The sequence below is a fragment of the Diceros bicornis genome, chromosome 10, assembly GCF_020826845.1.
Source record: "Diceros bicornis minor isolate mBicDic1 chromosome 10, mDicBic1.mat.cur, whole genome shotgun sequence".
Taxonomy (NCBI): domain Eukaryota; kingdom Metazoa; phylum Chordata; class Mammalia; order Perissodactyla; family Rhinocerotidae; genus Diceros; species Diceros bicornis.
In genome coordinates this window covers 43,667,192-43,694,709 of record NC_080749.1, presented here as the reverse complement: position 1 = coordinate 43,694,709, position 27,518 = coordinate 43,667,192, and the positions used below count along the sequence as shown (strand labels likewise).

The window sequence follows — 27,518 nt, the reverse complement described above, 5'->3', positions numbered from 1 at the left end:
ATAGACCCTGATGGCGTGAATTACAATTACACTACTTTTCACACTAAATCTGGGTGATAGCTACTTGGAAAGAAGTTTCATCATTTTTTACCACAAACTGGAAAAAGAATTACATGGTCATGCTGTGCTTTTAAAGGCAGTTTGGTTCACTTTTGTCTATTTAACACCTAATTCCAAGAAGTCCATAGGCATCCAGAGATCTGAATGGCGCATAATGAATTCACTGTTTAGATTGAAGATTTTTAAAATCTACCTCAAATTACATTTATTAACAAGGCGACCAGGAAGTGTTAAAGTTGTTAGACGCTTCATTTATTAAATAATTTGTGGGTATTTTCAGTTGTCATATCTAGAGTCATGGGGTTTGCTTATTTTTTTTAATTAGCAATCCAAAACAATGCTACTGCAATTTAACAATTCATCACATAGTCTTGGGCTCTTCAGTTCAGCTGTTAATGTTAGATAATTCAGATTGTTATTTTGATCTGTTTATAAATGATTTAGGTTGCATTGTTCTGTGAGGAGAACTGCAGCAGCCAGCCGAGGCAGAAGTTCTTTCTTGCATTGCTTAGGGTAGCTGAGGGGCCTTCCAAAAATGCATTTTGGGAGTTTAGCGTTGTGCAAGAGGAAACAAGTGATTGGGGCAGGGGACACTAATAATAACTTGATTTATTATCATGACTTAGTTCACTTCGTTATTAATTTACATTTCCTGTCTGCTGGGAAAACCGAGGAAGGACTTCTTCGCCAAAGTGCATTTTATCAGAATCCTACATCTCCCTCATTTTCTGGGACGTTAGAAAGTACCTCTTTCCTCTTCTTGCAAGAACCCACCAATCATCAGAAAATGTAAGAGGCCCCTCAACATCTCTGTTCTTTCTTCTTACTCTCCCTTCAGATCTCCTCCCCTCCCATCTTGACATTTAAATCCATTTGTTAAAAAAAAAAAAAAAAGAAAAGAAAAGAAACAAGAGTTAAACCCACCTCAAGCAGCAGAAGTGGAACACACTCCTCCTGACGTAGTTAACCTAAGAGAAAAATAGATCTTGTTTTCGTTTTTTAGTCGCTAGCTTTATTAGATTTCTCACTCTCACAGATTATCCGAAGACTACCCATTGATTGATCGCCCGTAGAGCTGCATTTGGTGTAAAGAAAAAACTCACAGCTTTATTGGCTCCCAGGAGACAAAACAAACAGAACAAGATATTCATATTAATGCAAACAATGCAACAAATGAGGGGAAGAATCGCCCGGCTGAAGCGAGGCGCCGCGCGGCGCGGCCGGGCCTGGACCGCGCCCGGAGCCGGGGTTTCCCGGCCTCCCGACCCCGGCGCCCGAGCAGGCGGGCCCCGCGCCGCCCGCCCGCCCGCAGAGGGGCCCCGGGCCCAGGCGCCCGGCCTCGCGGGCTCCAGCGGGGCAGCAGGCTGCACAGGGTGCCGGGCGCCCGGAGGAGGCCTCCAGTCCAGGCCTCAGGGAAGGGCCCGCCTCAGGCCCTCGACCCCTCAGTGCAGGCTCTCCTGGCTTTCTCCTTTCCCTTTCCCTACCCCCCAGGGGCCCAGTTCCCGAGCCTCAGTTTCCCTTTCCATCCGGCTCAGACGTGGGAGTGAAGAATTCCCGCAGAGCCTCCTCACCCACCTGAGGCGGCCTGCAAGGGAGGCCAGGAAGACGCCAGGGAACTCTGTGCAAGGGAGCAAGCGATGTGACCCGCATTCTCTCTTTGAAAAGCTCGCAGCATCATGGAGGAGACTATGTAAACACCATTTAAACACAACACAAAACGGTATAATCAAAAGCGAGAGGAGTAGTATGTACAGCAAACGAGAGAGATTTAAGAGGCACTGAGACTTTCCCTGCGAGATGAGAAAGCAAAGAAATTCTAGGCACAAAAGGGATATTTGCTTCACACCTAATCACACCCCCCAAAAAACCCCACAAAAAGCAGAAACTAGGGGGAAATCTGTTAAGTAAAACTTGATTTCACATCTTTATAGTCAATGAGATATTAAAAATAGGGTTACCAAGTACTGCATAGGGCATAAAGTAAAAAATTATTTATCTGAAATTCAAATTTAACTGGGCATCCTGTATTTTTATTTGCTAAATCTGGCAATCTTAACTAAAAAATACTTTATTGAAGAAATCATACAAGAAGCAAGGCTTATTCTCTGATGTATATTAATCAGGATATTGGGGACGTGTGTGTGTGTGTGTGTGTGTGTGTGTGTGTGTGTGTGTGAGAGGAAGATTAGCCCTGAGCTAATATCTGTTACCAATCCGGGTCTTTTTGCTGAGGAAGATTGGCCCTGGGCTAATATCCCATCTACCTCTACTTTATATGTGGGACGCCTGCCACAGCATGGCTTGATAAGCAATGAGCAGGATCGAGCCTGGGATCCGGGCCTGTGACCCCTAGGACGCTGAAGCAGAGGGTGCCAACTTAACTGCTACACCACCAGGCTGGCCCCAACATACTGGGGACATTTTAAATGGGACTTTGCCTTGGAAAGGAAATGAGTTACCCTCACGGCATACTTTTCTATGCACATTGTAGAATGGAGGAGGAAGAAATTACTGAAACACTTGGAAATCTCCTTATATTTTGGAGGAAGTGTCAGTATCATTGTCGACTCTTGACTAGAAAATGGGCCAGCATTCCTTCCCTGAGGCTGGCTCCTTTCCAGGCCAGTGGAGGGTACCACACAGCATGTCAGGAAGTAGAGTGTCTGTTACAATGGTACTCCTACATCAGAATTATATATTTTGTCTAAACTCTTAATATAGAGCCACATTACTTATTGTTATTTATTTTATTTCGAAAGAAACAAAGTTGGGACTTAAAAACTTGAAAAGCGGAAGGGTAGAGCAAAACCTGCTTTGAAATTTATCGTGTTCTAACCTACCAATAGAGCTCATCCAGGCCATGTAGATGCTGAAAGAAAAGACTTTCAAAATGCCCATGGTAAAACCTCGGGAAAAACTAAACAAAACAGTGGGTCTTTGCATACTGGAGTGTGTTTGTGTGTGAGTGTGAGGGAGTCACAAATCTGCTTAACGGAGGAAGCCCGCTGTTTGCATCTCTTCCTCAATCCCGGCTAGAGAGAGCTGTTTCAGAGAAGCTTCATCACCCTTACCGATACTTTGGATTCCTAGGGAGCCTGCCCTCCTTTTAAGCCAATTGCTTGAAGTTGTATGAATACACCCACACAGGATGCCCCTTGCTCACTGGCGATCAGTGCTATTTAACAACTGCAAACGGAGAAACTATTTATCTAATGAGAGCTGTTTCTGGAGTTGATTCACAACACTGGAGGGAAGATAATACAATGCTGAGACCTCCTCAAGAGCCTCAGGGCCATCTCTAGAGTGAAGGCTAACTCTTGAACCAAATGAAATATTATTTGTTTGGTTTAGAGAATGTTTTAGTTTCAGTTTAATAGTTTTAGAAAATACATAGGCTCCCTTCCAGTTCATACTGGTTTACTTTTTTTTTTTTTGTCTCCCACACAAACTATAACCTTTGGTTTAGAATTTGGACTGTTAAAAAGTTAGCACTGTGGTTTGGGTGTTATGGTGAAGTTTAACTCCATGCTTTAGAGGTACAACTCTTTTTTTTACTTTCTCTCCTACCTTAGTTTGTGTCTCAAGCTACAAAAATACATTCAACACTTGCTGTTCCCTCATTGGAGCAGGCATGAGAAATGCTCAGCACTCAGTGTGCTAAGGCGCTTCTTCCTCCTGGCAGAAATGTGCTGGGGTCCGTGTCAGGGTGGTGATAAACTGATAAACCCTAAATAATAGCCCCCACTCCATGGTCAGGTAATGTCAGACTGCTTCTGTGGGTTAACGTAATGGTTAGTCTCTTTGCGTACAAAAGACTTCTGATATAATGATTTAAGCTTCCTATGAAGCCAAGTACAAAGCCAGTAAAAATTATGTCTTTTTTGAGGTAAGGGATTATTACGGAAAAAACAGTGGCTTGAAAGGCAGGAGAGTTTGAGTTGGCTTCTAGCTATTTGAGTGAGATTGAAGAACTCATTCATTCTCTTTAGACACAGTTGCTTGGTTTTTTTTGTCCACACAAAAAGAAAGTTGGATTAGGCAATCTTTAAGATTTTGTCATTTCTAAGACAATTATTCCTTGAATTAATAAGCGATAAGATCTTTTGTACGCTGCTTCTAAAGGATACAAGCAAGATTTTTTTTCAATTTATTCATGGTATAGCCCTAAACAACGAAGAAGAAAGCGTGGGCATGCTCCAGGTTATCCAGGCATTCCCGATGGGTATTCAAATGAGGGAGACCGGTTCAACATCAAGGGGTTCCACAATCAGGTGCAAATACTCTGGAGAAGTGTGAGTGACTTAAAGACAGACAACCCTGTACACACAGGACCAGGGGATAACATGTTTGAGAACTTCTACTTCAGTCCCATTTGAGGATGGAAACCTCAGAAAGAAGAGGACTGCAATAAAGCGAAAGCTAAAGCTATTTAGTAAATATACGTGGTGTCATCATTCTGGATATTGTAGTGTTTGCTGCACTTTATGAATTCATCCATGAGGAGCTCTGAGGCTGGAGGAAGTTACCAATCTAGTTGTAACTGGTTCTAGAAACAACCTAAGAAACTTGCTTCCTTATATCCTATCAGTGTTATAAGGTGATGTGTCTTTTAATTTGAGGCCCTCCTTGAACTGTAAGCTCCAACAAGCTTTCGCTAAACAGACTTCATTCACATTCTGAGTCTGGTTTTTGTCTCACACATACTAAATTTTACAAAACAGAAAGAAACAATAGAGCTTATTAGGAAAAACTTGTTTTGAATAGTAAATTAAGCATAATTGAAATAGGCACATGTTTTAGCATGGTCCCCCCCCCTTTTTTTCTTTTTACCAATTGAACATTTACATCTTTTTCGAAGTGCTGTGATTTTCCCCCTAAGTCTTAAGCTGGCACCACACACTTTCAATAAATGAGACTTAATTCATTTGTATCTACCTAGAGAAATCATTGTAATACTGTGGATTCCAAATGCACAGCCTTCTGAAAAAAGAGTTTTGAGCAGTCACCCCTAAAGTGTATTAATCAAATCATTGTGGCATTCTAAGAATTGAAAGAACTACCTAATTTCAAAGACAGCATAAATCAACTGTCAGTTCTGACTGGTTTCAAATTATGACCTGTTCTTGGAGACTGGAAACCTGTGCATCCAGAGGTACACCTGACTAGATGGTTTATTATTGAGAGATATGCCCCAGGTGGAGGCATCTTCAAAGCCAATATATTTTCTCTATAACTGGTGTCAAATTGATGTATATATTAAAAAATCTTGGAAAATGATCTCAAAAAGGAAGCAACAGCCCAATGAGCCATATGTTCAGGGAACCTAACAGGTTTCCACTGGGACCAAATTTCACTTCACCTTTTTGTCCTTATGTGCAAATAAAAACTTATCTGTAAATACACCATTAAAACAATCATGCAAATTTCTGAAGTCTATAGACTGAGAAGAAATTACACTAAACCCATAACAGCTAAGTTGTTGCAAGGTAAAGAATTTGATTAGATAACGGAAATACATAACACAACGTGGAACTGAACTAGATCTATTTGAAGTCTCTAGGTTTCCTGCTTAGGGAGACACGCTTTGCTTCTATAGAATTGGTTAATGAAGAAAAAGGCTGATGAATAGGTAATAAATTACTTAATTTTGATGCTGATGGAGCATCTGAATCTCCAAGTTTACATTACTAAATGTAAAGTTAATTTTTTTTCTGTTAGATAGGTTGCTATTTTAACAGATTTAGATGCCAAAGAATTTTCCAAATGCCAGATAATATTCTAGCACTGAAAAGTCTGTGATTCACTAAGGGCAGAGAGGCCTGCTTAGTGGTTTTCCAAATGGTGGAAACCAAAAAGCATTAACATTTATTTACACACAATTCTTTATGTAACTCTTTTAAGAATTCTCGATTTTAAAACTTTTAAATATTCTGTATTATTTTAGTTGACCTAACAATTTTGCATTCAGCTATTGTATTGCTATGCCTGGGCATATTCTAAAAGGAAAAATGATTCACTCTGTGCATTTGTGTCGTTTTTCATATGACTAGATCAATGATCATATAAAACACCAAAATTTACTAAAGTCATTTTTATTTTATTTTTTGTGTTGCACTTTTATTATGAAACATTACAAACAGAGATGAGTAGCAGAATAATATAAATGAAACACTTGTGTACATATGACACCTTTATCAACTTCACATTTTAAATTAATTTGAATGAACAATTGTGTGTAGTTATGCAATGGTAAAGGTCAGTAGGAAAAAATTATACTGCATGAATTATCTTTCAGCTATTTCCTTTTCCATCTAGGGCTTGGGGGAAGGAAGTTTTATTATGTTAATTTAGACACCTGGTTAGCTAAATAGCAGGGAACACGGTTAGAAGGAATTGCATCTTCACTCAGTTCAAATCTATCAGTTCTCTGTAGCTGTGTTTCCTGTAACCTAGTTAAGCCATAAGAATGTCAACGTTTTTTAATCTCTAAGAGCAGTTTATGTAAATCTGTAACAGTAAAAATGTAGGGAAAAAATGTATTTTAAGTAAAAGCTTGAAGTTCAACAGTCAGTCTTTCAAGTCAAAAAGTAGGAGGAAATTGTATCTGAAACCCCAGGTCCCAATCCTTCCTCAACTAGTACAGGAGACCTTTTTCAACAGACTCAGCTTCTGGTGGCTTCTCTGCGGAGGGGCAGCCACGGCCCTGCTGTTTTGACCAACTTCTCTCAGGCCAGAGCACTGGGCGGAGCAGCCGGGCGGGGAGCCGTGCTGCCAGAAATGCCCCGGCCCCCTCTGGCCTCCAAGTCTCCTCTGGCCTCCAAGTCTCCGCGGCAGAGGGTGGGGTGGCCGGTTTCTTAAAGGCTTTCTCTCACCCGCGACAGTTTAATGGTGTTTCTCTGGGGGTCCAGAAGTCTAGTCCCGTAGTCTGGTCTTGGGGTCAGGAGGTCAGGCCTTGGAAGCACAACTAACGCTGAAGCCCTTTATCTGTCTTCCTCTCTGTGCTTATTAATCGTGTAAAGTTCTGGCCTGGTTGGGAAGGGAAGGGTGCTAGGCTCTGCGGGGCTCAACCAGGGGGACTCTGCCGGCGGCGGACCTCGCCCGCGGCGCGGCTGCTCCCTGGCGGGCTGGGGGCGGCGGGCGGCCTGGGGGGTGGCAGCTGCGCTGGGGGCGGGGCGGGGATCTGCCGTCCGTCCAGGGGCCTTCTTTGCCTTCTGGCCCCGGCTCTTTTCCCACCCTGGCTGTCGCTCGCCCTTCGTGTGTTCGCTTGGGTTCCCACTCGCTGCCCAGCGCGTGCAGTGCGCCGGCAGAAAGCGAGCGGGCGCCGGAATGCAGGCTCCCCGGCCTCTTCCCCCAGACGTGGAGCCGAGACGCGGCCCCTCGGCACACCCGCGCCGGGGAGCGCTCGCCGGCGGCGCGCGTGCGGCCCGGGCCACCGGAGGGTGCCCGCGGGGGGCTGCGCGGGGGCTCCCGGCCCGCGAGGGACGCGGCGGCAGTGGCTGGCTTCCACTTGCCAGCGGCGGGAAGGACGCGCGGGAAAGCGAGGGAGGAGGAAGCGGGTGGCGGCGGCGGGCCCGCTGGAAAGGAGGGAGCGCCGCAGGCGGGAGGAGGGAGCGCGGAGGAGGGAGGCCGGGAGGAAGGAGGGAGCGCGGCAGGCAGGCGGAGGGAGGGCTGATTAGCATGCAGCAGCGCTCGCGCGCCCGGCTCCATTGTTTTAACACCTCCCCTCTCCTCCGCGCCAATCTGTCACCGTTCAGCAGGCGAACGCTGCTGCCTCAAATGCTGCTCTTCTCAAATGAGACGGATAATTAGTTGCCCCGCACGAATGCCGCACTCTTCTCACCCCTGATTGCTATCACCTTCTTGCTCCTGGCAGTTTTGACACCTCGTAATCAGCCTGCTGCTTTTCTCTTTTCTTCCCGACTTCTGCTTCCCTCCCCCCTTTCCTTCTTAGTTTATTTATTTATTTATTATTATTATTTTAAATGCAATCCTGGTTCCTATTTGGACGAGGCCTCCGCCGAGTTAACCTTAGGCGTATACGTGTGTGCATATACGTGTATATGTAAAATAGAGTGTATGTGCGGGAGCCGGGGGCGGGCTTACAGTTTTGCGGGAAACACTGCTTCCACGCGGAGAGAATTCTCTTCTCCTGAAGATATTTTTGGGAAGGGAGGAGTTGGGGAGAGGGACGGGAGGGGAGACTTAGGGAGACCTCAATTAATGCTCTAAAGATCTCTTAGAAATTAACAAACTGGGGAGTCTCGGAATCTGCTGTCAGCAGCGTGTTTTCCCCTCTCTCCTCTAACAAGCACTGACAGTCTAATTACTGTAGCTACAAGCAGCTGTCGAGGCAGCAGCCCGGGAGAGAAGGCGCCACAGGCTGAGCGCACCCGGCCGGCCCCTGCGTCCAGCAGAACCGCCGAAGCCCGGCCCGACTCCGGGGAGGCTGGAGAGAAGGGCAAGGCCCTGCACCCGCGAGCCCCGCGAGCAGAAGGCGGGCCTCGGAGCCAGCGGACACGCTTACCGTTTTTTATTTATCAAGTCTTTACCTTGAAGGTTAAAAGATGTGAAGAAAAAAGGAGGGGAAGAACATCTGAGCTTCCATCCACCCCTTTCCTGCCTCCTCGAGCTCCCCCTCCCCCCGTGTTGGTAAAATAACCACGCAACCCGGGCTGAGGGGGCGGGGTGAGCCAGGCTGGAGTGTAAGAAAGCAGATGTCCCCGCTGGCAGCAGCCTCAGCCTCCGGGGAAAGCTGCACCGGGGGGGCCCTCCCGAGGACATTCACCTCCCACTTCTCAGGCATCCCGCTCACAACTGCCTCGCCTCGGCGGGGGTGGTTTTTTCAGACTCAGCGTTTCGCGTGTGCAGCTTTTTTACCTGGGAGCTGTTCTTACCCGGCCACGCTTAGCAGATGCCAAGATGCAGCCCCTGCGCGACTCAGTACTAATGAGAGACAGAGGGAGGACCTGGGGGGTGTTTCAAGTTGCAGCCAGCGCCACCTCTGCCGTGCGGGACAGGAGTCTGTTCTCCAGGCTGCCTCTCCTTGGCCCAAGAGGGCCTTTGTCCCTCGGAAGTTGGAGCTTGGGGTAGCCCTGGAACCCAAAAGAAAACAAGAGTTCCCCGCTCTTCCTAAAAGTGGTGGAGGTGGGAAAAGGGTGGACTGGAGAAGAGGGGTCAGTGACATACTTTAATGTGAGTCACTTTCTGGGTGATAATTTCCTTTGGTTGTCAGCAGGCTAGTAGATGTCAACTGTGTGAGAGGGACTCTTCCTCTTCTAGAAAAGAAGGAAAAAAAAATCCCCTTTCACCAGATAGGTACAGTGGTATATTCTGGCTGGTACACGCTGGGAAGTTTTTATTTTTAATGTTGTGTGTGTGTGGGAGGAGTGAGAGGGGAGGCTGGGTGGGCCGGAGGTAGGGGGGAAGGGAAGAGACGTGGATAATTGTCTAGGCATTTCCATTCAGCCCCAGTGGCAAAGAAAGATGTACACGCCTTAGAATCCTTCACAGTGAATCCCTCATAATCACTGTCACCTTTGTGAGGAAGATGTCAATGTGACGTGCTTGGCACCCTGAGAGGTCGAGGCACTCTCATTCTTCCACAAGTTAAGGCTCTTTACAGTGGCACAGGGGCCTGCTCCAATCCCCCCATCTTTTTAAAACACTTGCTCCAAAGAAAGCTTGAATTTCTGTTTTGAGAGTTGCAAATCAATATTTACTTCATAAAATAGAAGCCATGCCTCAAACATTTTTAAAAATTGGGGGGAAAAGAGAAACCTAAAAGACAATAATCATAGGGAAGAAAAATGAAAGAGAGGTCTCATCTTAAAATTCTGCAGCCTTCTGAATTTGGTCTCCTCTCAAATGTCTTCCAGTGGCTGTCGATTAGGCTGTTAACAATGAATAACAAGTTTCTCAACAAGAATGTGAACATTTCTAATATAAATTAATAAATATGGATAGTCCTTACAAGGTTTTAGATTTGCTCCCATTAAATACAAATAAGTCTCTTTAGCAAGTTTAGTTTGAAAAATAATTTTAAAATTCAAAGTGATCTACTAGTTGTAATAAAATGTCACTAGATCTGGTATCACTCTTTTATCAGGTTGCTGGAAAGAAAACATGAATTTTATAAACTTCTCAAAAATGTGATTTATTTTTTTTACTCAGGAACAAAGAACACATTAATAATCACAACATAAGTAACTCTTAATATTTAATTCATTTCCTCATGTAGCTATACACATAGTAAAAATTAAAACCATGTATATTATTTAAAAAAATCTAAAGTGTTTAAATAATTCTACCAGTGATTTTATCACTGGGCAACAAATGTCTTAAGTTTGGTATTTACTTAGACGTTTGTGTTGTCTGCTACTCTCTATTGTAGGTTTATTCAAAAAGAACATCACCTATAGCATAAATAATCTAAATTTTTAAATGAAAAAACTCTATAAACATTTGACATCACCAAATTCAATAGATCTAACTAGAAATCCAAGCAATAAGCTTAGATATCTGAAACAAACATAAATTATGATTATACAATTCCGAAAGTCACATACATAGTTTGGAATTATGGTAATAAACACTGTAAACATGAATACAATGAATTATAGTTTTGTACAAAATGATCTTTTAAAAGATAATGAAAGAAAGTTACAGTATAAGTTTAGGAAAAAATTAAAATAGCTGTGACTGTGGATTTTTCAATAAATGATCTTGAACTAAGTTTGCAATCAAGTATTTATAGTATTACAAACCCAAAATCATCACATAGAACTTGATATGTCTGTTTTCAAATGCGTCTTAAGTCTCCCCATTAAAGTGTGAATTAAGATGCCGGAGGAAATCCCCCCTGGATGTAATGGATGGTGGGAAAACTGCTTGACAGAATTCACATACTCGAGGTATATGCAGTTCTGAGCCTGTGCCACTTAGTACCGATGAGTCACTGTCTTGATTAGGAAAGGGCTTCCAAATGGGCTGCAGGGAACAAATGAACAAAAATATCTTCTGTTATTTGTATTTAAAATCAACCTGCATTGAATTTCAAATTCAAATTTTTTGAATGGGTTATGTACATATATATGAAATTTCCTAATATGAAAGCAAATTACTTTTCCATAGAGTTAGCATGAGGACACGACTCAATTCTCTTTTTCATAAAGGGCACAACTAAACTTTGATTAAGAATCACTTAAAATACACATTCATGCACTTTATCTTCACATATTTAAAAATCTTCCAGTTTTAACACCAGCATATTTTAATACCCGTTATCACAACGGCAGTAATTTTGGAACAACGGTCAATAATTGAGACTCTTTTAACATTAAATTCTATCTTTTCTATTTTACAATAGAAACCTTAAGTTATAGGGCCTTTATTGATACACAGTACACTAGACATGATCTGTGTGCAGATGCATTTTGATCAGGAGAAATTTATATTTCACTATAAGCAAATATACAATGAATAAATCATATAGAAATATGTGTTTTGATTTTTGAAATTTTTTTCTTTTAAGGTACTAAACAAATTCCACTGATCAGTTGTTTTTTGAAACTTCAAATATTTAAATTAATCATTCAACACAATCTAACATCGGATGCGTTCTCTTGACTTCTCATTTTGCTCCTGCTATACAGCGCATAGTCGGGCTTCTTTACTCTTTCTTGTGGCTGAATAAAGTGAAAGCTGTCAACAGTTGCCCAATTAAAGAATTATGGAAAATGATAATTCAACAGAACTACCTCCATTATAAGCAGCACATAAATACCCTTAAATATTAACTGCATTTATTCTTTTTTTAAAAAAATATCTAAAAGGGAAAGAAAAAGCATTTAGTTCAACAGTAGGCGCTCAATAAATGTTTGTTGACTGGAATATCTAATTTTCCTGAAATGCTGTAAACCAAATTATTTTTTAAATTTGTTTTCTTACCTTGACATAGGTAAATTACCTTGCCATAGATGAACTCTGATACTTTGAGGAAAATTACCTCAAAAACTCAATTTAAAGAGACACCTTTGCACTCCTATTACTAATATGTTTTTAAAGTGACAGCCGAATCCAACAACTAATACAGTGTAAGTTTTCATTCCTTAAACCAATCTCTTGTTAACCAATCATTTATATAAACAGTATATTACTAATTGAAGCATTTGGGTTTCACGGCATCACTGTCTTCTTATAAACATTTTACTGGACAGCTGTGTACAGTTGGTGTAAATATACAAAGTCTGTCTAAGCACCGCGATACATTCAAATATCAGTACAGAGGGCTTATAATAACACTGACTCAATTCCTTGTGAGAAGTGGCAATTTTATTACAAAAAATAGTAACATTTAAAATATATTTTTTGAAATTTGGGGTAAATTAATTTTATTTAGAAAAATCTTTCTTCCACAATAAAAGAGCAGTAATTGTGAGTATATAAGCAAAAATCTAGTTAGACTTAACTAGATTTAAAATTCACTGTTTGCAGTTTAAACAAAATGTACAATTGATTAATATGCACTACTTAATGGGAAATTGATATGATATAAATAAAAGATTATTATGTTAAAGATAATTCTTATTAAGATCTATAAAATAGAAATAGACCTAGAATCAATTTAGCTTCTAAATTTTGTGAGCCAATCTTCTGCTGCCGATTTATCTTCAAAGTCCATATTTATCCTTCTCTATTAGGAGCTATGTAGTTCAGATTTGATCTCTCCATAGAATTCAGTTGGGACCCCAATCACTGACTCAGCAAAAGTAAGAAGAAAAGAAAATCATATAGAACAAAAATAAGCAGATATAATTTAGACTTTGTTATGATAGCTGAATGTATAAAAAAAGTGTTAAGTAGTAATGACCGATATACAGTAAAAATCTGAAATATGTAACCAAAATTTCACTTCTCTTTGTTATTATCAACAACTCAAGGATTCTGTATTTACCATACTAGCTTTATAAATACAAATATAATAGCAAAATGTTTTTAAAAACCCATTTTAAGAAATATTCTTTCAATCCTAAACTGTAACATGGCCTTCAAAACAAACTAATTTCTTTGCCTTTTCTGCCAAAATATCAATTATCTAACCTTATGCCCCATGTCTTGTGACAGCTCAACACCAATTCTCCTGCATTTTTTAAGCTGAATACTTTTCCATCAAGTTGTAATCACATACCAGCTGTTTCCCTTGCTGTAGCATAGAAAGCAAATGCACAATGCAGGGTGCCATCTACTGAAACATGAATGCACAGACTAACTAGTAAAAGAACAAGCAAAAGATATAATGGAGAAAAAAGTAACAAGCATTAGAACTGATGCACTTCACAGCTCCACAGGAATTCTACTTGGAATAAATGAAATTGTTTAATTTGTTTCATTTAGTAGTAACTATAACTGAGACTATGATGTGAAATAAGGTACAATGTAGAACATAAATGAGTTTATAATTAAAGATTATTGTCAGAGATATCTTGTTTTCCCCACTACTAAAATGTACCACAGCTTGACTATTGCCTCCTTTGTATGCTGATTTAAAAGTGTGTACCCTATAAGAGTACTTATAAAGCCAAAGGATATTCATCAAGTTTTTTTTTTTTTTGTAAATTAAATATCTCAAGGCAAAGAGAAATCAAACAAATGTCTGCTAGTTATACAGACATTTACACTAATCTTTATTTTCATGAGCTTCTGTTTATTATAACAATTATATATTTTTCATTTGCCTTCAGGCATTAAATTTTTTTTTTAAACTAAAAGAATCATTCTGTGATAGAACCTGACTAAAAGGGAGGGTGGGAGTGGACTGGGGGGGCTGTAAGTAGTCTGCAAGCTTTGGAAACATTAAAGTATTTGATTAAAATCATACATATGCAAAGACTATTTAAAAAATATATTAGGCTGCATGTTCAGTGCCAGATTAGAAACCAAAATCAAACCCTACAGATCTACGTACTGTTAACTGAGAATGTAATAGAAGTATTAGCTGAAAGACAGTTCACTTATTTTGATAAAAAGGAATATACAATACAATTATTTACTTATGAGAAATCATGCATTCTTGTAAAGATGAATATGATATGCATAAAATTTTTAATAAAAAATGTCATTTGTTTCACAGTATGAAATTTAATACAGAATTCTATTATAACACTGATGCTGAGTAAAAAAGCTTTGAATAAGGGACTAAGAAAGCGACACACACGAGATATGGATAAGGCTTACATATATTTAAAAATATGCCATAAAATTTAAGGTACTTTATAATAAAGCTGTACCATATTCATCTTTTATAATTTCATGTCATTTACTATAGGACTTGGATTTTTTATTGAAAGCTTAACTTTGGCTAGTCATTAGTTTACAAAGGATGTCTGATAACCTGAAAGAGATGCATATCTGTGGCAAGTATGGCAAAATGTGTGTTCACACATAATATATTTGTTAATGCAAAACAATTACCTGCTGGGGTCCTCGGATAGCTTTTCCAGGGGAATCAAGTGAAGGAAAATGTGCATCAGATGGGTCCTGAAGTGGAAATGTATTTACATATAATGCATTATGGTCTCCAGGTGGCAAACACGGAGCTCTATCCAGAGCTGTCCTGATACAAGTGTTTACAGGATTTGAGGGTTTTGTTTTATCAGTTGTTTTAAGGTTTTGTATAGCTGAAGCTATGGGGTCAATTCCCTGAATTTCAAATAAAGTTTCTTCTGTTTTAACCAAGTTTCCCGGGTTGTCTCTGAACTCCACATTAAATTTATCTTCGCACACAGCCTCAGATGTGGCAGGACCAAGGACGTTGGGTCTTTCTGGAGTGCTATGTAAGAACGTAGAGTCACTGTCCATAGGTGGAAACTTGACATTGAATTTAGAAAGTGATTCAAAAGAGGTGTCTTCCTCATCTCGGCCCATTCCTCTCGGTGTGACAGATGTGACGCATGGTGCACCTCTATTTATATCATCTTTAGCCTGAGGCTTAAACAGCACTTCTTGTTTATCTGTTTTATCTGTACACTGTACAGGCACAGAGCACTGTGTTTCTGCCAGGAAAAAAACACAAAAGGAAAACAGTCATATTCCAACCCTTCTTAAAAATCTGAATGTTCAATTAGCTTTGGACAGATGAGTATTATTTTTCTCTACTGGTTTTTACAGCAACTGAAGACAACAGGGATTTTTTACATTTGCTACCATCTTAGGCAGGAATTAGCAGTCTCCAGCGGGTAAAGAACAGGAACGTAGCTTATTAGTTGCACTTTAACTACTTTGTCTTTTCCTAGGTCTCCTACTGTAAGCTTTGCATCTTGTTCACAGTTACACTGCTCTACACTTCAAAAACATTTGCTTGTAGTATATACATTTAAACATTTTGTCAGTAATGGAAGCTGCAACTGTGAGCTTGCTTAGACAAATAAGTTGTTAAAAAGGAAAATCCTTACTAGGCACATATATATATACACACACTATACAGGTTAAGAATCTATATGAATTAGGTAATTTATTCCCTCTAATATCACTATGTAATAAAATATATCACCAATCAATTTAGCTATTGTCTACTCTCAATAATCTATGTGAGGGAGTGGTCGTGGTGGTGGGGGTTGGGGAGAAAGAAGAGAATGGAGGCAAAAGAAGGATTAAATTTGGGGATGCATGTTCAGAAAATTGTATGTGAAATACGATTTTCTCATCATATATATGTAATGAGAAATATATAATATATATTATTATAATAATATATAAAAGGCCTCTGTAGATAACAGGTAGATACCAGGGCCTGTGTAGCTCATTTATCCAGAAGTCACTTACCTAAGAAATTCAGCTCTCTAGGACACAGGCAAATGCTAGAAAGTAAGTAAACAGAGCTTCTGAGGAGTCACAATTAGAACCACAAGCTCCATAGATATATGAATTTTGCTCTTATTCTCATTTTAGATTTATTCTAACAAGCTTGATGATGTTTCCCTAGCTCACAGCTGGTTAGAAGCAGCAAATTACAAGGTATGGATATGAGTTGTTGAAGGCGGATATAGATATCAACAAGAGCTGAAAGCATGAGATGAGATGAGACAAGAAAAACAAAAAAGCACACATAAGAACTCAGAAAACACTACAGTCTAGTGTAGGGCCAACAAGGGCTACATTTCTCGAGGCAAAAAACAATGATCAAAGTACTCTTCATGTTGATCCTGAGACATGAGAAAAAGCTAAATTATGTCCCAGAATGTTACTTCAAGAAGGCAGTGAGGCTGGAGGTTGGTAATGTGCGTATTTCCATTAAACGGACAAATGATAAACATTAAAAAAATTAGCACTTTAAAAAGGTAGTCATCAGTGAGGTTGTACATTGACGCCTACTGACCAATGATGCCTATTTAAGCAGACAGGGTATACAGAGCACCTTGCACAGTGTCCGTCCAGGTTAGCAGGCACTTAAATGTCAGATCCTTTCCCTTCCTCTGGTCTGTGCAGTCTCAGGACACCTTTCTATCTTTTGCCACAGCGCATTCCAACACAAGAAATTTTCTGTTTGGACATCATTGTAGTAGAATGCAACCAACTTCTTTGGTTCACCCATTCTATATCTACTGCCTCTCTTTAATACATATTATCTTCTCTTACTGGATTATTAGAATAGCCTTTGAACTGATTCCTTGCCTCTAAATTTATCTCTTACCCAATCCACTCCCTACAGTGCTTCCCCCTCACCTCCCCTTAGTTTTTCTAAAGTACAAATCTAGTCATGTTACCTTCCTAATAAAACCTTTCATGGCTCTCCAAGGCCCTCAGCCCTCAAAGTCATGTAAAACTATTCATGATTGGCCCCTGTCCCCTCGCCATGCTCTCATCTTTCACCATACTTGTTTCACTCCTTATTCCACCTGTAATGAACTTTGGTACAGTTCTCCAAAACAGCCATGTTCTCTTGTCTTTGGGTCGTTGCACATGCTGTACAGACTGCCTGAAGTGTCCCCTCCCACTACTAACTCATAGGTCCTTAACTATGTCTTGTTTCCCACTTATCCCCAGTATCCTGCCCAGTGCCTGGCACCTAGTATGCCCTTAATAAATGCATTCTGAATGAATCTGTATTCTCTTCCCTGCAGAGCCTGGTGTAATAATCTACATTTACTAGATAAACTAATAATCTACATTATTCTAGTGACTAGGAAAGGCACAGTAATTGAGACCAAGCTCAATTGTTTAGCAAGATTTCTTCGTCCTCTGAGGTTCTTCAAGTCCATTAACTCTCAAGTAGTCATTTTTCCTGGTAGCAGACCTAAGAATGGTAGGAAAATCTAGGAAACAGTACTTTCTTTGTAGATTACATTTGTTAATTGCAAATAAAAAATCAGGAAAACCAACTGTTGAGGTAACCAAATTCTATAACACCTAAGAAGGAAGAAACACTTATCAAAATGATATTCACAAGGAGAACAGGGTGAGTGCTGAAGAATCTGCTGCTGCTGCTAATGACAACTATTAACATTAAAAGCACTTTTATGCACCATGCACTGTTATAATCATTGTCTGTGCATTAATTCATTTAATACTCACAACAATCACGTGGTAGGCACTACATTATCCCCCCTTTACATGTGAAGAAACTGATATATGGAGAGGTTAATTCCAAGTTACACAGCTAATGAATGAGTGGTAGATCTGGCACTGAAACCCAGGCAGCCTAACTCTAGAGTCTGTGCTCTGAACCGTTATGCTAAATTGAACACGCTGGTTTCTATATATAGAGAAGAGTTCCCAAAATGACAGAAATGTGCTTTAAATGTCTTTTTCCAGGAGTTGACCTATCCCCATTGTGAACAAAACATGGAGAACCCAAAGAACTGTAATAAAGCAGATTATCTTCTTTCAGGATAGCTAGCTGGCATATCTCAGCCACATTAAAATAATCTTCTGAATTAATCTGCTCAAGCAATGAGAGCTACTAGGTATAAAAAAAAAAATTTAAACCTAAGATTTCTAAGGCTACTAGAAATCCAAGCTTAGAAAACTTAAAACTCAAACGAGGTACATGAAAGCATTCATCATCCTGACACTATACTGAGAAACATGATGGAGTGAGCAAATTGCTTTTCTATTTTGTTTATTTCAAGAACACATTTTTTCAAGAAAAAAAGTAAAATGAGAAACATTTTTAGATTTCTATATTTTAAGTACAGGCTGTCCATTTAGACTACTTCTTAGTTTAATTACCTTGTATACTGACAAAAGAAAAAAATCTGATCGTTGTTTGTAATCTCTAATTCTATATTCTTCTCTCCTGATCTCCACTGAAATAGGAACCTCCTTTATGGATGGACCAAATAGTACTTTTTTTGAAGCCACATGTGCTTAACCATACATTTTATCTTCATCCCTTCTCAGGGCTATTGCCATATGTGGATGAGAAGGAAAAAGAAAGTAATAAAAAGGAAATGTACAATTCTACTAAGTACTCAGCAATTTACATGAATTATATGTTTATTTAAAGCAAAAATCAAACTTTAATGGAAAATAATGTTAAATATACTCTTTCCAGATGTATTATGAAAATCACATTTGAAATAGTTCCTTTGTATTTTTATTCAATTTTTCATCCTTGAAAAGCCTGAATAGGCATCTTTTTCCAAAATAAAACTTTCTTTCTTCTTGTGATCTACTATTATCAGAAGTATAATATTTGATATTTTGGTTTCTGTTAGAACCCAGCAAAACTTCACTGGAGTCTGTAGCACAACAGATCTAGAACATTTCAAGAATAATGTTGTATTTATTATTTGTGACACAGTTAATACAAAGCATAAGAATAATGCTAGGAAGCAGTTTTAGTGCGGAAGAAACTGAAGTTAAACACTCAGTGTTCTAGTTGACAGATACATACTCAGATTTAGACCTATGCAATTTAAAAATGGTCAAAGTATTAAGCCATTGATAATGCCGTAGGTTTTCTGTGTAACAAGGAATATCTCACCATTACAATGTTTTGATAAGATGTTGATGTTCAAAAAAGCATGTTTATGAATTCTAGGTACTACATCTCTATATCTCTATAGCTGATATATTTTAAGTAAAAACTATTCTTTTACTTCAGAAGTACCTAGTGTCCTTAATCTGCACAAAAGATCAATTTCTCAAGAAAATGGCAAAAATTAAGGTGGAAAAATTAGAGTTGTTTTTGGGGAGGTGGGGGAAGGGACAGGAAGAAATAGATTATGTCTGTCTACAAAGACTGTTTTGTTTCTCCAACACCACATTGTGTACCTTTTCTGAAAATAAAATGGTAGTAGTAAGCAAAAAGTGAATTTACACTATAAAATGATTTTTAAATAGCCTAGATATGAGAGCTGTAAGAAACGGAAAGTGATCTTTAATTAAAGAAGTGTTAGCACTACTGCAACATTTTTCAGAGTGAAAACTGTAAATCGTATCTCTTGGGAATTGTATGCAGAATGTCTCAAATCACAAGGGTAAAGGAGAATTTATCATTACAAATGATCAGTTTACCTTCCTATTGTTTACAGAAGTGCTTGGTAGCCAGATTCAATCCCTGGTATTTTGCTATTCATATCGAACTAAAGAAGCAAACACCAGGAAGCCACTCTGGGATTTTAGAGAAGGGTGGAGCTTTTAAAAAACACTCTGCAACACACGTGTAAAACAGATGTTCCTTTTAAGTTATATATACTAAATTTGTACTTTGCGCCTCCAACAGAACTAGCCACACGAAATGTGAAACATTTATTTCTCAAACCAAATTACAAGAATCTATTTGTAGTGTTCAATTAACTTTCAGGTAGAAGTTAAACCTGAGGTTACAATTTTACTTAGCTCATTTATTGGTAGTGCTGCTTCAAGGTTACTTACTAATATATGAATTAATGTTTAATAAGACTCTTGAATAGCAACTGAAAACTTTGAAAGATATAGCCTGTATGTATTTTGTACTTTTTCCAAGGGAGGATTTCTCATTAAAATGATTAGTAATTATGTCATTCAATTCAACCTGTATAGTACCACACGCAATAAAGAGAGGGAAAAAGCCAATAATTATATAATGTAATACATCACAGAACTTAGCAGCACTTACCCCATTACAAGTGGTGTGAGGTGCAAGCTGCAGATCTTTAGCACTTAGCAAGCACTTCAAAATATTTTCACAATCAAAAAGAAATCAATTTCAACCAATAAAATTAATATTACTGTACCTTAAATCAAACCTTACCAGGGGCAGTGGCTGGTGCATTAAGTTTGCGTAAGTGGTCTTTCTGTGCTTTGGCTAGCGTGCATATTCTATGAAACTCTTCTTTCAGATCCCAGAAAGTCTTCTCTATATAACCCCTAAAAATAAATCAATATTTTAAAACGTAAGGCAATATCTTCAAATATCTTTTTATCATAATTAAACTTACATAACACCTTTTTATGTAACAAAATAATTATTGAAAGGTTAAAGTTAAAAAATTTTTTTTGAATTTCTAGAAAATGTCCCCCAAAACAACTCATGTTTGGAGAGCCAGGCACGAAGTAAGCAATAAATTAAAAGTTCTAATACATACATGTAGTGCAGGCTAGCCTATCTACTTATTTATATATCACACTTATGCTGGCTGTCTCATTCGCACATTAGAAATTTCAATGTATTGATACTGGTTCTCCATAAACATCTTAAATAGAAGAAAATTAAATATTCATCACTTTGATAAGGCTCATACTGAGATCCATCCCTATAAAACAATGTGGCATTAATACTTGGTCTATTGAAATATTAGAGCTCTAGAAAGTTCAGCTTTTAGATCCATCTCTGCTATTAACTGTATGACTTATTTAGGTCATTTTCACATGGAGGAGGCTTGGGTTGGTCTTGTTAGTTTTAAAAGGCTACTATTTTCTTACAATTGCTAAAATTTTAAAATATGTAAATAAAATATATTTCAATATTCATAATTTTTAGAGTTGGAAAAAAAGGATATAGAACTACCTTTCATGGAATAAAGGAATGCCAAGACTCCTTGGTGAAGTGTCTTGTCTAGGAGCAGAAACCTCTTGTCTTCTTACCTTAAAGATACAAAATAATTACCATTTTAATTGCTTCTAAACTCAAATGAGAATGGGTTAACAGAAAACACAATGGAAAATTTATCTTACTCATCAAAAAATAAGTTTAGGTAGCTTACAGATATATATAATGTACAACAGACTTTTTTTCTTTAAATGAGAACCATCAGGAAAAAGGAAAATGAAGGTAGAAAAATAGGATGAAGATAGGAAGTACTTCTTGTAACTTTTTCAATTACTAATTCCAGCACTGGTAATTCAAGGAATTTCCTCAAATTCAACTATTGATCAAAATATGCTACTCTGACCACCAGGCACCTGATATGACTAGAAACTTTAGGGGAAAAAAAAAAATCTGTGTTTGTGTGTGTGTGTTTACTTCTTTTCCATTATTGGCCTATACATTTAAATCAATATCTTTGTATTTTGTTATAGATTCTTTGCTGAGGAATGCAGTGGTATTAGAGGAAGGAAGAAAACCAAGCTACAGCTCCTTAGAATTTAATAAGCATTTTAAAGATAGTGCAATTATGTATTTAAGCCACTTTAACACAAGTTCTTGACTTTCACTCCCACCCTGTGGCTTACACTGGTATTACATTTATTCTAACAACTAAAAGTCAACATTAAAGAACATGTTTTAATAATCTACTGTATGGTTTAGGTTTTTGTCAATTCAAAGATTTGAAGTCCTATTATTATACAATCACAAATTATAATTTGGCCACAACTGTATAGGTCTTATTTAAGTTCAAACCAGTGGACATTTATATTTAGCGACTTTTTAGATTTTATTCAATTAAGGTCATTGTAGCTATTATTAAAACAGATGCTTTTACTTCATTGTTTATCATCTGAGTACACCTCCCTTTAATCTTGCTTTTCAAAAAGTTCTTTCAATTTCTTAGGAATCTTATTTGTTCTTTAAGAAAAAGACTTGATTCCAGTTTGTTTTTCTTAAAATTAACGTCTTCTTCAATTTATTTCAGTTTTTGCTCAGCTATTGCTCTACTTTTCCAGCTTTTTCTGAATATCAGTGTTTGGTTAACATTTCTAAAATAGAGTATTACTTTACAGTAATTAGTAAAACAAAATCTCGGCAACCCAAACAATTTGTGATTTTATATATTATGCTGTTAGACTGATGTACAATAAAGATCATTTGCTGCTGCATACTTTCTGACAAATATTTAGGCCATGTCTTCTTCTGGATTAAAACTGCTTTATTGAGCTTTATAAAGCAGTCACATCAGAAGACATTTTCACATTCACAGTTTGTTTTTAAAAGTGGTAGACAAGGTTTTTCTTAAGTATTATGTGCAATTAGAACACTCAATGAATTTTAGTGTGCACTAGGAAAAAAGGCAACATTTTAAAGCTAGCCTACCATTCAGGATACTACAAGTATGAAGCAAACTTTTAAAAGATTATATTATAGTAAATCTATATCAACAAAATCAGAGAAGACGTATTAAGAGACTAGAAACATTTAACAATTTAATATCTTAAACAAATCATAAGTGATTAAATGAAATGATTAATCTCCTTTTAAAATTTACTACTTGACATTCTCAATATGAAAAAAATTATCTTATTAGGAGCTAGAAAGAATCAAAAAGAAGTACTCTGTAATTTTAGCCTAAAAATGAAGATAGTTATAGAAAGTGGTAAGAAGACTATCCCATTTCCAAAGTACTGATTTTGACAATAAATTAGGAATGACTGTTCTGATGTTAAACGTCTTAAAAATTAAGGGGGTGGGAGGACAAAAGGAAGTGAAGGAAAAGGTAGGAAAAGAATGGTAAACTTTTGTTTGGCTTGGCAAAGAACTGGTGTCAACTTACTTCTGTGATGTTTACATTTGATAACTGATGTGGGTGAATTTATCTGGAAAAGATTCCTTGGGTGTATTGGCCAGGGAAAGGGAGGACACACTTACTGAGAGGTATGTATTTCTATGAAGTATCTAAACTGAGGTCTTCAGTTTATTTGGGGTTAGGAACACGCTCTGCTTACTATTATTTTTGTTATTATTATTGAAGAAAAGTATTACTGACTGTACTAAGCAATACCTGCAGCTTCTATCATTCACACCAAATAAATCTGTTCATATATTTCAAATGAAAATTTTAGGTCCCTAGCATCCGAAGAAAAGATTTCAAAAAAGGGACCTTTTAACATGTTAGTTCAGAAAAAAGGCAAGCAGTTCTCTGACAGACGTTTTGAAGTAGGGTTTATCTAGAATGGGTGTAGCATGTTAATGCTATTTTCCATTATAGCAATCTGACACAACTTTCTGAAACTGACCATTTATTTTTTCAAAGGATTTAGGATTAGTATAGTCAATGGCAACTACAGCGCTTTCCCCAGAAACTCAGACTTTCTTTTCACTGCTAAATTATCTTACTTAATGAAGATAACTCTGTTGAGCATCCCAGAGAGTAAAGTAAACATCAGAAGAGAGAACTTGTATTTTCCTTTCTATTCTCAAATAGTATCTGGGTGGACCGTGCAATGCAGGAAGTTGAAGTTACCACAACTTCAAATAAAAAAGCAAGGGAACTCGGAACATTACATTTTAGGAGATTTTAAACGTTAAATCATTCAACAAATGAATTTATCTTGAGGTTCTAAAACTTAAAATACTTAACATTATAAACTGTTCCAAGTACTAGTTTGGAAATGCCGAACTTGTGGAATGAATACTGAAATAAGAGTTTTACACATCGTACTTTTCATTTACACTTCCAGTATGGTGCTGGATAAATCATTCAACTAAATCATTAAGATAAACCCACTTGAAACAGTTGGAAGATGTTGTGAAATGATTCCTTAAATTTCCTCTTATGTGAATTGGGAGAATTCTGTTTTAGTGTAAATCAATTTAAGCTTCTCATAGATGGGTATTGTATAAAAAATATATGTTTGAGGGCTAGGTGAATAAGCAATGATATTTAAGAAGTAGAAAAAACAAAAAGTAGTTAATATTTCATTAGTTCAAACCCAGATTTATTCTTAATGTAAAGATAATGGAATATGTTTCTGTGTTAGAGTCCAGGATCTGTTAGATATCAACATCCCAAAGAAGGAAATGTATATTTTCCCTAATGCCTGCCTGATTTTAAATTTGGTATTAAAAGTGAAATTATTTTATTCTTTTTATAAACCAATTTGAAAAATAACAGAAACGATTCACAATACTCAAGATATGGATTCAACCTAAATGTCCATCAGTGGGTGAATGAATAAAGAAAATGTGGAGTGTATATATATATATATATATATATACATCCACACACACACACACACACAATGGAATATTGTATATATACAGCAATATTTTAAGGCTAAATATATCAGCCTTAAAAAACAAAGGAAATCCTCATGTTTGAGACAACATGGATGAACTTGGAGGTCATTATGCTATGTGAAATAAGCCAGGCCCAGAAGGGCAAATACTGCATGATTTTACTTATATGTGGAATCTAAAAACGGAAAACTCATAGAAGCATAGAATAGAATGGTGGTTTCCAGGGTTTGGGGGGTGGGGAAATGGGGGAAAAGTTTCAGTTATGCAGGATGAATAAGTTCTAGAGATCTAATGTACAGCATGGGGACTATAGTTAATACTACTATAGTGTATACTTGACATTTGCTAAGAGAGTAAATCTTAAATGTTTTCACCACAATAAAAAAGAAAGATAACTACGTGAAGTGACAGATATGTTAATTAGATTGATTGTGGTAATCATTTCATAATGTATACATATATCAAAACATTGTGCTGCACACTGTAAATATATACATTTTTTATTTGTCAATTATACCTAAATAAAGCTGGGGGAAAAAAAAGAAATGTAATGAAAAATTTTAATTCAGAATCATGTTTTTCCTTAAAAATTTTAAGCAACTAAAATTAGCATAATTAAATTGAATTATGGAACTTTTAAAGATAATACTAAACTCATTAATACAATGCATATTCTCTCATATGGAAGGAATCTAAACTTTAAAAGGCTAATACTGAATAAAGGTAGTAAGTTTTCAATGACACATTTGAACTGTAGCAGTGACTATCTCTATTCCAGTGTTCATATCAAAGATTCCTTCTAAACTTTAGCTGAGATCCTTGCATGCAAAACTTGAATATTTATTTTTAGGTAGTTCAGGCAACTGAGTGTAGGCAATATTTGACTTTGCGTCTGGATGAGGCTTAACAGAATCATGCTTTTAAAACAGAAAAGAGAACATGCTCTTACTTGGAACAATGTAAACCAAGAAATAAGCCAAGGTGTGATGGGATGGATTCGTAAAGAGAATATAAACTGTGGAATAGTTATAAATACTAGCTTGATGATTTACTACAGAAAAAGGAAAAATGAGCAGTGGAAAAAAAAACTGAAAATAAGGATTTACTTATCACTTAGACTTTTGAAACTAAGAAGGAAATGGTAAAGGAAAAACTGAGGTTGAATATTTCTTCGCCAGTTTTAGATACACTGAGACAAAGATGTTATGGTGAAGTCAAGCACTGAATATGGCTGAATTACGGAGAAAGTGAGAAAAGGGCTGAGACACAAAGAGATTAAGGTAGAAAACAGAAACAGAAAAAAATTACAAAAGAGATTTGATAAGAATAAATATAAAAGTATAGTAAAAGAAAAGTTGAAGGACAAAAGATAAAAATAATACATGGAAATTATATTTATAAGAATTTATGGCCATGTAAAATCTATGGTTCTCTCACCCTCATTAATATTACTGGAAATCTAGCAAAGCAAGAGGAACATGAATTCTAGGAGCCTTGTCTGTTCTGCACGACGCAGTGTGCTAGGCAAACCCACTGCCAGTGCGGGAACCATTCCAGGGCAAAATGGGATCCTTCCCAGAGTTTTGAAGGAAGTGGCAAGAAAATAAACAATATAAAAATAAAATTAAATACCCCAATTACTTCCAAGTTCTTTACAGGGTTCTGGTTTAATGTAAATCCCAAAAAATCTCTATCAATTCAATGTTACAATAAAACAGTCTTTAAAAAAAAAAGTTAAAATCCTTTACCAGTACTGCCACAATTACTATAACAATTCTATGCAGTTAATTTGAAGCAGAGTAAGATTAACACTTTCCTAGTGTCTGTCTTTTGAGTCCTTCACTTGGTATTAGGTTCCTTTTGCATATATCTTTCTGAGCTTATTAATAGAAATATATAATTGTGGGGATGGCTTTTTATGCAAAATAGAAAATGAATAACTGAAATGACCAATTTAAAAAAGTAAAATTTCCCATACTCCCCTCACCCCTTTTCCAAACACTACATTTAAAATGAACTGATTTGGGAAAATCCTTTTCGTTAACCACAAATATTTTATGTTATACCATTACCATGGTCAACAGAAAATATTTTCATGAAAATAGCTATTATTCAAGCAATTTGCATGTTACTATTTAACTTAATCCACATAATCTTGTGAATTAAGTACTTTGATTTTAAAGTTTGCTCTAGTAAATAAGGTTTTGGAGAAGTCAAATAATTTGCCTACAGTCCAACAGGTGGAGTAGCTGCGACTGGAACTGAAGCCTTACCACTCCAGGCTCTTCACTTCTCAGGCACAGGGCTTGGCTGCTAGAGAAGCGACAGTTATCTAGCATGGTGAGGTAGGTACAGAATGGTAACACTTACACATTGTACTGAGGCAAACTAATTTTAAGATTCTAAAACCTGTCTGTCATACAACAAACATATTTCTCACTGAGGAGCAGTTACGAGCCAAGTTTTGATGTTTAAACATTGCCTGGGAAAAAAACCTTGGTATGGCCTTTTTTGTACTTAAGAATGTCCAAGTAGAAATTTACATCCCAAAATAACCTAGATAGATTTATGCCAAACCAGTTCATTGCTGACAGAGGGAATTCGGCACTAGTTTCTTAATCAAAATTTCAGTTTAAGTGTTTCTCAAACTTGCTATTAGAAGTTAACCATTTGATCCTCTCAAAACCTTAACTCTCTTCCTTGCCTCCCTAACTGTCTCCTAACAGAAGACTGGGCATAGTTATAGTAGCTGATTTAAAATCCTTGTCTTACAATTTCAGTATCTGGATCATCTCAGGGTTGGGATCTGTTGTTCTCTTAAAACTGGGTCACATTTTCTTGACTCTCCATATGTTGAATAACTTGGGACTGTAGCCTGAACATTGTATCATGTTGTGGAGACATTATGTTACATGGTACCAAAGGGTGTTGACGTTTTTGTTTTTACAGGCAATTAACTTGGTTAGGCTCAGACTTCAAATTGCCACTCCTTTGAAGAGCAGCAGCTCAGATCTCATTCAGTCCTTGAAAACTCAGCTGCAAACGAGTTTCAGTTTGCCCAGCACATCCAAGGGTTCAGGGC

At 37.5% G+C, this 27,518-nt stretch overlaps 1 protein-coding gene across 11 annotated transcripts in view; it reads right to left on the bottom strand.

Moving 5' to 3' along the window:
• Window positions 1-9,754: 9,754 nt before the first annotated feature.
• The window catches only part of TANK (TRAF family member associated NFKB activator), a 90,326-nt gene continuing 72,562 nt past the window's right edge, over window positions 9,755-27,518 (bottom strand). For 7 of the 11 annotated variants that reach the window (XM_058549091.1, XM_058549086.1, XM_058549085.1 and 4 more), the window contains 4 exons: window positions 21,050-21,126; window positions 20,294-20,409; window positions 14,530-15,110; window positions 9,755-11,046 (listed from right to left, as the gene is read on the bottom strand). In XM_058549091.1, the coding sequence (XP_058405074.1) occupies window positions 10,870-11,046; window positions 14,530-15,110; window positions 20,294-20,409; window positions 21,050-21,126 (951 nt within the window). In that variant the 3' untranslated portion in view covers window positions 9,755-10,869. The remainder of the gene's footprint in view (window positions 11,047-14,529; window positions 15,111-20,293; window positions 20,410-21,049; window positions 21,127-27,518) is intronic. The other 4 variants (XM_058549093.1, XM_058549092.1, XM_058549094.1 and 1 more) reach the window with 2 other exon arrangements.